The sequence below is a fragment of the Camelus ferus genome, chromosome 24 (assembly GCF_009834535.1).
Source record: "Camelus ferus isolate YT-003-E chromosome 24, BCGSAC_Cfer_1.0, whole genome shotgun sequence".
Classification (NCBI taxonomy): Eukaryota; Metazoa; Chordata; class Mammalia; order Artiodactyla; family Camelidae; genus Camelus; species Camelus ferus.
Genome location: NC_045719.1, coordinates 24629755 through 24639236, shown reverse-complemented (window position 1 = coordinate 24639236; position 9482 = coordinate 24629755). Strand labels below are relative to the sequence as shown.

General features: G+C 56.7%; 1 protein-coding gene across 1 annotated transcript in view; it reads right to left on the bottom strand.

The window, feature by feature from the left end:
* Positions 1-427: 427 nt before the first annotated feature.
* LOC116659510 (tensin-3-like) overlaps positions 428-9482 on the bottom strand; it is a 35402-nt gene continuing 26347 nt past the window's right edge. Inside the window, exons 4-8 of the mRNA XM_032467162.1 lie at positions 6944-6996; positions 5452-5623; positions 3773-3823; positions 862-984; positions 428-487 (exon numbers count right to left, since the gene is read on the bottom strand). Of these exons, the coding sequence (XP_032323053.1) occupies positions 428-487; positions 862-984; positions 3773-3823; positions 5452-5623; positions 6944-6996 (459 nt within the window). The remainder of the gene's footprint in view (positions 488-861; positions 985-3772; positions 3824-5451; positions 5624-6943; positions 6997-9482) is intronic.

Sequence of the window (9482 nt, the reverse complement as noted above, 5' to 3'; positions counted from 1 at the left end):
TGCTGACGAGACAAGTGATCACTCAGATGCGAGAGAAAGACAGGCAGAGAGACGCCTTCTGTGCCCCCGGCGGCTATTCTTCGGGCAAGCGACCGTCAGGTGCCCGGGGCGTGGGAGCTTTGTTTCACCCTCGGGGCCGGTCTCAGGGCTCCTGCGGGGCCACAACACGAAGGGGCGGCTCTTTTAAATGCAGGTCCCTGATGCAGAGGGTTTTGTGCAGTTTCTGAGCGTGCCAAGTCGGAGAGAAGAAACACTTCCAGGCAGAGACGTCTTCACCTACGAGACATGCTGATGGCCTCGGAGTTCGGTGTAAAATGCACAGAGCAGGCAGCCCCTCCCTCCGGGCCGGAGCCCGCCCTCCGCACCTTCCCTGGGCAGAGATTTCCTCTCCGGGCGCGGCACGAGATCGTGGTGTCTGGGGAAAGGATCAAGCGTGCGAATCGGGGGCTGCGGGGGAGGCTGGGAACACTCCAAGGCAGCCGAGAAGCTGCAGAAGCAGGACACGGGAGGAGGGAGGGAAGTGGGTCCGGGCAGCCCAGATGCTGCCCACGCCAGGGTGGACACATCCCGTCCCGTCGGGAGCCTGCAGGGGAAGCAGCCTGTCCGCCGTGTCCGGCCAGCTCGGCCGTGCAGAGCAGATGGCCCGTGTCGTAGCAGCGCCCTGCTTCTGGAGAAGGGGCTTCCGTTGATAACAGTGTGTGGAAATGAAGGCACGCGCTCTCCTGTGGTATTTTACTGCGTGCAGCTCAGCCCCACACGTGCTGAAGCTGGATGCTGGGAGGCTGCAGGACTCTTGGGTTTTTTTCCCTAAGGATGGGTTTCTGAAAACCGACCCACAAACCCCAGTGGGCGGGCGCTCACCCTGCAGTGAATGATGACCACGTGCTGGGGGTCGCTGTTCAGCCAGGCCTCCTGCGCCTTACAAATGGTGCACACCTTGTCCAGGGGTGGCGCGTGCAGCTCAGGCCAGCCCACGTCCAGGATCTGCGGGCACATAGAGAAGGTGATGATGGTGCGAATGAGAAGGGTGCCCGCCGCATCAGTGAACAAAGGATGCCGCGGCGTCCAGCCGTCAGCCCGCTGCGCCACCCCCGGCGGTGCCCGGGGGTACTCAGGACAGGGGGGACAGGACACTGGCCCTGGAGGAGCTCAGGTGCACATCCAAGGTGATTCCAATGAGCCCAGACTTTGTACCTTCCCGTACATAAAAAAGCACTAAATTCCTTAACCTGAGATGCCTGGTTTTCATTAATTAACAGGCATCGCTTCATGTTCCAACTACCCCGTCTTTGATGCAACATCTCATATATCCTGGCTCCTCCCTTACCTCTTCAGAGAAGTCCCTCCCAGAGATCTGAGGACGCTGTCTCCCGGGCTTCAGTCCTCAGTTTCTTCCACTGAATAAAACCTCGTTCTCAACTATTAGGTTGTGCTTTTTTTTTTTTTTCCAGTCAACAGTGTTTCTTTCTTTTCTTTCTTTTTAATTTAGCAAAATATTTATTTTAGAGTCAAGAACAACACTGCCTGTTCCTTTCTAAAACGTAGTGGGAATTGCTGCCAGGCTGCTTTACTGGACGGAAGAACATGAAAAGATTGTGTTTTCCCCCGGGGGTCTTAGCTGTTTTTCTGCGGCTGGGAGGGCAACTCGGGGAATGGCTTTCGGGAGCCGCTGAATGCCTGGCTCACAGGGAGAAGCCCACCTGGCCGGCCCTGGGTCAGGGGTGCTTGGCCCCAGCCGCTGCCAAGATTCCTCTGCTCAGACTGCAATGGCAGCTTGGGAAAGCTCACAAGCCACCCCTGCGCCCACTCACGGGGCAGATAACTTCTCCTCAGAGGAGAGGGCCCTGCCCCGCAGACAGGAAGGCCTCCGAACCTGGGTCACAACCGAGAAACACAGAAAGCCATCGTCATGTGACGAGGTCTGTGCGCAGACACACACACCCCGGTCTACACCCGTGGGCGCAAGGGTGTCATCTTTGCTTTCCTCTCCTTTTTTCAGTGGGGAGGGGAGGCAGAGCTCTGACTTCTTATAAAAGCAATAGAAATTGTGCCAAGTGATGGCGAAATTCAGAAACAGGCTGGGAGCAGAGAAAGTCACACACCCTTCCCCACTCGGAGCCGACAGCTGTACGGTGCCATGACCCCCCTTGCACTGCATTTCTGTGCACACTGTGCAGAGCTGAATCCCTGTTAAGACTTAATTCCTCGCTTTTGCCTTGTTGACCAGCAGTGACACAGGCAGCTCACTGTGCCCTGCTTTGTATTCCAATGGTTCCAAATATCCCAACATGTGGAATATATATATATATATATATATATATATATATATATATACATGCACCATATATACCATAACTTACACTTACAACAATCCACAAAATGTCCCCTAAATCTTGCCTATTAAAAAGAACACTGTACCAAAACAAAGAATATTGAGGGGAGGGTCTAGCTCAGTGGTAGAGCACGTGCTTAGCATGCGCAAGATCCTGGGTTCAACCCCCGGGACCTCCATTAAGTAAATATATTAAATATATTAAACAGATAGATAAACTCAATTATCTCATTATCTCCCCCCCCAAAAAAAGAATAATGGATGGAGGGGGGAGATCTTTGAGGTGAAAGTGTTCTGGATCTGATCGTGGCGGTGGTCTCAGACACACACACACACACAGCTGCAGGGAAACCCAGTGGAAGCTTCATGCAGTCTGTGGATGGTACCAAGGTCCACTTCTTGGCATTAATATTTGACTCTGAGTTATGCAAGACATGACCCCCGGGGAAGACAGGGCCAGGGCTCTGTGGGATCTCTCTGTATTATTTTTTTCAACTTCCTGGGAGTTTATAACTATTTTGAACTCTAAAAAGGTTAATTAAAAAAAATTAGTCATAGAGAGGAGGATATAGCTCAAGTGGTAAAGCACAAGCTCACGTGCATGAGGGTCTGGGTCCAGACCCCACAACCTCCTCCAAAAATAAATAAATAAACAAACCTAACTCCCCCTCTCAAAAAAAATAGATGAAACAAAATTAGTCCTGGATGTGAACAGTCCCTAACACCCCTTCTTATGTCGTATCCCACAAAGACCTGCTGAGGCGGGAAGCCCCATAAAAAGACGGGCAGGACCCCCAGGCAGGGCCACTGCTCTCCTGCCGGCACCATCTGGGTGCCGGCACCATCCCAGAGGCTCTGTCTCACCTTTTGCCTCTGAACCAGGTTACTTACCCCTAAAATTCTATTGGTTCCCTGAACTCACTTCTGATTGGTCCATTTGTAGTGCTTCATTTGCATGGAGCTCACTCCTGATTGGTTATTTCTCTCACTCCTGATTAGTCCATTTCCCTCACTCCTGATTGGTCCATGTGTAGTATTTCTTTTGCATGGAGCTCACTTCTGATTGGTTATTTCTCTCACTCTTGATTGGTCCATTTCTCTCACTCCTGATTGGTTATTTCTCTCCCTCCTGATTGGTCCGTTTTTACAAAGCTTGTTCCTAATTAGTCAACTTTCGTTATACCTTATTTGCATATGATGTTGCAAAGTGTAAACTGGCAGCCTATAAATACCTGTGTAAACCTACAGTCGGGGTCCTGAGCCTGGAGTGTTAACTCCTCTGGGCCCGCTGGTGTAATAAACCTGAGTTCTCCACCCCTCCCAGTGCTGCTTGGTCTCTCGCCTGGATCCAGGTTGCTGTCACAACTGAGCTGTCACACGTTTTCTGCAGCACTGCCACAAACTACTTTCATATGAGCAGGACAAACATCATGGACCTACCTTTGGGTTAAGCTTTGTCAGGTCACATCTCTTTTCCAAAAGGTTTAACACCTACGGGGGGAAGAAGCAGCCGTTAGTCAAACTGTCACCCTCAGGGGTCAGAGAAGAGAGACCTGCCTTCTCAGCGCCATTTGCCTTTGAGATATCAAGGAGGACGGAAGACTGAGGTGTACGGCGTGTAACTGTCACGGAATGAAAAACCAACAAAACAAATGGATGTTTCAGGCCGGCAGACACACCCAGAGGGCGTGGCGTTCCTGGGAGGATGGGAGCAGGGTGAGGAGATTGTCCTTGCCCTGGAGCTGCGAGGGGACCGGTCTGGGAGACGCCAGGGCCACATGCTGCGCCCCTGGACCAGTGTGGTCTGTGGAACCGACCACACCCCTGGGAAAGCAGAAGGGGAACAAGGGGGTACTTCAGCACAGACCTGGGTCCTGGCTCTTTGCCTCCCATGCCCTGGGACATGTGCCCTTTAACACCTCCCTTGAAGGGCCAGCGCCTGGGGCTAACACACCTCACCCTGGAGGGTCAGTGTGCCGGTGGGGACGTTCTGTCCCCGCAGTCACCTATCAGAGCAGACAATTCAGATGTCCCTGGGGAAGACAGGTGCAGTCTGGGGTCCTTAGAGTTGCAGAAGACACTGCATGTCTTTCCTCCGATTTTTCTGAGTTCCTTGTTCCCAAAAGTGGTGGGGACCCACACTCTTGCTGTTTGCAAGGGGGGCTGTGGCCTCGACAAGGCCCCACTGGCATCAGGGGAGGACCTGCCCCCCAGCACCAGCCCCAGGCCCTGGCAAGACCCCTGCGGACAGTGAGTTGGAGCAGGGAGGAAGGAGGGACCAGGCTCAGCATGTACACTGCCTGGGAGGGGTCAGGAGGAGACGGCCCGCAGGGAGGAGGACCAGACACTGCCTCCATGCGTGGCCCTGGCCGAGCTGCCTCTGGGTCCTGCCTGGCCATTTGTCACCTGAGGGGGCTGATAAGGATGTTGGCTTGGGGTAAAGATTAGAGCTTCAAGGAGATACCCGAGGCCACACCCGGCAGGTCCAGGGAGGCGAGGAGCTGGAATTTAAGTCAAGTCATGATCAGAACCCATGAAGGACACAGACACAGGGCCACTGACAGGCACAGGGTTGGGGGAGATGGAGGGGGTTCGGGAAGATGCTGTCCCCCACTTCTCCTCACCGTGGACTCCAGCCAGAGACGCCCCGCATTTCACAGTGGACCTGGGCAATGCTCGGTCCTCCAGGCTGACCTCGGGGGGATGGAAAGCAGGCATCCACACCAGGGAGGCCAACCACCACCCTCAACCCAGTGGGGAGGCGGGCCTGGCCCTGCCCATGGCTGCCCTGGCCCAAGGAGACCTGGGCGTCCCCCAGGGCGGCCCTGCCCGGACCACCACGGCCCTGTGAGTCCTGCTCCCTGGGGACCTCGCTCGTGACCCATGGGTCCCAGAGCACCAACCTGTGGAAAGATGGATGGACGGCCAGAGAGACCCCCAGGACACAGGGGCGGCGGCTTCCTCGAGTTTCAGCAAACTCAGTGCCCTCCCAGCTGAACCCGTGATCAGGGCTCCCCTCAGTGTGTTCACCCTGTGTCCACCCCCGTCCCCACACTCAGCGTTCCCCACACTTGGTGTCCCCCCACCCCGACGCTCAATGCCCCCCCAGCCCCGCTTACCAGGTAGTTGTCCCCATCCTTGGACCTCAGCATGCATGTCACCTCCTGCAGGTTGTGCAGGTAGGACTCCTCGGAGCATCCGGCGGGGAAGGACATGGCGATGATGTGCTCGATGATGTAGGTGAGGTCCAGCTCGTGGCTGTCCTCCATGGTGGGGCTCCACGTCGCAGGCCTGGGGGAGGGGCGGCTTTCAGGAGAGGCCCTGAGGACCAGGGCCAGGGGAGGGGGGACATTCGCTTTGTGCACGCCGGACCTGATGCCGGCACCTGCAGGGTTCCTGTCCACAGTCTGAGTACTTCCCGTCATGGGAGGGCCCGCATCTCAGTGGCCTTAACAGACTGGGGCAGGGCGTATGCAGAGGACATGGGGCTCCCGGCAGCGCTGCGGGCCTGATGGAGACGCCTGCAGCGGGCCGGCCGGGTTCAGGAAGCCGGGACCCTGGAGGGAGGAGCCTTCCTCACTCTAGGGCGTCAGGCCCGTGGCAGGGAGCTGCGAAGAAGCAGCCCATCGTGTGGGGTGGGTGGTGGAGGCATCTATGCCGGCGGCTAGTCCTGTGTGCACCAGCCCCTGCCAGGTGTGGGGGCCGCAGGCCCAGGGATGGGCTGGGGAGGAATCCCAGCTGCGGGAGGTGAGAGCTAACGTCTGCAGGAACCAAGGGCGAGCAGACCAGGGCAGGTGGCAGGAACCGGAGGATGGGGTCTGGGGAGGGAGGGAGGGGGGTAGAAACGCCCAGGGCATGAAGCCGGTGGTGGAGGCAGCCCCTGGCCAGAGCTGGCTGGTGTGGGGAGGCCCGGGGAGCCCGGGCAGTGCCCCGCTTCCCATCACGAGGACGCGCTGCACGGGGGACCGTAGCCCGAGGTCGCCTCCCAGCAGAGGCCCCGGGGAGGCGGGTGGCCTCAGGGATGAACAGTTTTACATTTATTTCTAAACAACAAAGACAAGTTTGAGAGATATCTACTACAAGGTCAAATACTCAACATCATGAACCTTTCAAAGTGGGTTTATTCAAATCTACACAATGGCCAAGGTTTTTTTCTCTACCTTATGCCCCAGACATGGATGTGAAAGAGTTTTGATTCCTTTTTGAAAACCAAGTCACGTGGTTTTTGACACTGGTGTTAAAAAACAGCAGTGTGTCCTGGACAACTGTCATCTCCCTGGGGGCCCGTGCGTGTGGGGTGCTGGCTGGGGCCGTCCTGGGCACCTGCGTGTTCCGTGGGCTGGAGTCCGTTCTGGAACTCACCCCTGGCCCCCGTCCCAAATTGCATTTCACCATCAAATTGCGGCTATGTAATTATTTACTGAGCGTTTCCACAGTCAGGGATTCTAACGCTGGGCAATCACACCCAGAAAAAGAGACAGCGCCATGGCGTGACGCCCCCTCAAGCATTCATCTTAAAACTGAAGACGACATCTCAATGACCACGGGTAATGCTGGGAGGTCTGCCCGCGGCCAGGGGCACCCCAAGGATCCAGGGTGACCGACACTCACCTGCACGGTCTGTCACAGCACAGAGATGTGGCCGGCGAGGGGGCCCGCAGAGCCTGCAAATGACAAGACACGGTCACTTGGAGTCTCCTGCCACCCACACGTTGCAAGCCCTGTGGAGAGGGAGGGGCCGCGGCCTCTCTGCAGCTTAATCGTAAACATTAAGTCACAGCCGCCACTACCAGCCACCTCCCCACCTGGAGGGTCACCCACTTAGCAGGTCCTCTCGGCGCTAAGACTCCACACACAGGGGACACGATTCTGGGAACCAACAGCACGTGATTCCAAGGGGGATGAAGTGATGCCCTGGGCCAGCACGTGTAAATGTGCTCGTAAACAGAAGGCGCTCAGTCCACGCCGGCCACCATGACGATCATCATTGTCAGCGCTGATGTGAATGAGCCAGCTAATGACTGAGAGAATTTTCAATTTTATCTGCTCTTTTTTTTTTTTAAAGCTTATCCAACAGCGGGGAAAGCGTCAGGTTGTAATTACTTTCTGGTTCACACACCCTCCCCTGTGCATGTGTGTGCGCGTGTGTGCATGTGGTGAGGGCTGTGTTAGTTACAGTCTAGGGAGCAGGCACAGTATCTCAGGAGATGCACCCCCAGCTTTGTGAGGATGAGTCACCTCTGTGGTGTCAGAAGTGGGGATGCCCAGTCTCAGAGGGGTGTGCGGTCTTGTCACAGGGACGGAGGGGAGAACCCTGGGGCCCCTGTCATGGCTCTCCTGAATGCCTTCCTCCATGAGCCCTGCCTGCCCACCACATCTCCACCCTGCTCTGTGGCCCAGCCCGGGACACACGCTCCGGGTGGGTAGACAGATCCCCTGGCTCTGTGCTGACGCCACTCCCAAGCCCGGTGAGTGCCCCCACTGGGCACCTGGCTCATGTGGTCCCCACGGTGTGAAATGAAGGGATGGAGGATGAAGATAAAGGCTGTTTCAGCGATGGTCACAGATGTTGTCCTGCAACCACACAACACATACCCAGGCCAGTCCCCAACCCCAGAGGTCATGAGCTCAGCCCCAGACGCAGGACCCGGAAGCCCCCTCCTCCGTGCAGACATGAGAGGGGCCCCGGGCTGTCCACTCTTCCCTGGCAAAGACATGTGCCGAGGTGGTCTCCTCTAACAGAGGGGGCTGGGGACCGACGGGGCTGACTGTTCTTGGGGGCTCCCTGCAGGCTTGACAGCTGGGCCGGGCGCAGAACCACCAAGCACTCCACCCGTTGCATCTCCCCGACCTCGCAGACCACCCTCCCCGGGGCCCCACGCTGGCTCTGCCACTGATGGCTCAGACTGCCCCTGTATACAGGAGGTGCTCAATCAATGCTGGCCACGGTGGGCTCCAGTTAGACAGGCCCCGATAATGAGATTTTTTTCCTATTAGAACAGCAGAGATTAAAATCTTAAATTGTTTTTTTTTTAAGTATTGGTGAAACGTAAGCTGATCCATTTTACAAAACAACGTGTCTGTACATATAAAAATCCCTTAAAAGGCCTGAAGCTGGTGACTTAGCAACATGAGGGATACTCCTGAGGAAATGACCAGAAAATCCCTAAGTCCACGCGGACAGGGTGCTCACTGCACCAAGCACAAAACAGACAACAGCCTAACAGGGTGGCCACATGCCTCGGTGACACGGGACAAATCACGTGGCTGGGAGGGCGGCCACATGCCTCAGTGACACAGGACAGACCATGTGGCCGAGAGAGAGGCCCATGGGGGCCCGAGAGGGGCCGTGATGCCTGCCCCCACTGGCCACAAGCCCGCTCCCCGGGGAAGGGTGGGTGATCACACCTACACTCACTCCCACTCGAACACACACCCGGAAACATCTGGCCAGACGGCGGGTGGACGGGGCAGCGGTTGGCTTCTGAACGTTCGTTTATATTTTTTCCTTACTTTTTCCTCTATGGGCGTTTTCTCCTTTCCTCCTTAGAGCACAGTTTACTTCTGTAGCTGGCAGGAGGCGGCACAATACCTCAGGGTCGGCCCAGATGGAGTTCCAGCTCCCGGCGTGGCACTCTGGCCTCCCCGCTGCCGTCACGGGACTCGGGTGCCCTCCTAGAAGCACCGTCTACTGTCTGCTGTTCCTTCGGGTCCAGCAGCCGCGCTCACCATGTTGCGTTACACTGAGTGTGTGAGGAGCGCACACAACACGTCTGCCCAGTGGGCCCTGTGCGTAACTCATAACTGAACAGAGCGGCTGGCCCTCCCTGAGGCCCCACCACCGAGAGACAGCAGCAGGTCTCAGCCCTGCAGGGGCCACCGGCACTGATGGGGACCGCCGCCTGCAACGGCAGGCCAGCACGGGGGGACTGAGCCGTCCCCTGGTCCTTTCCAAACTGCCTGCGTCTTCATTAAGAGCTGCAAACTCTCGTCAGCAGGTTGTGCAAACAAATGGGGACAAAGCAAAGCAGGAGAGACAGCAACACCCCGAGGAGTGGAGGGGCCTGGGTACCTGTGATGTCCCATCACTGACCACCACGTGACCAGGCCGCCCCGCCGCTGCTTTGCCCTAGGGGCTCCTGCGTCACTG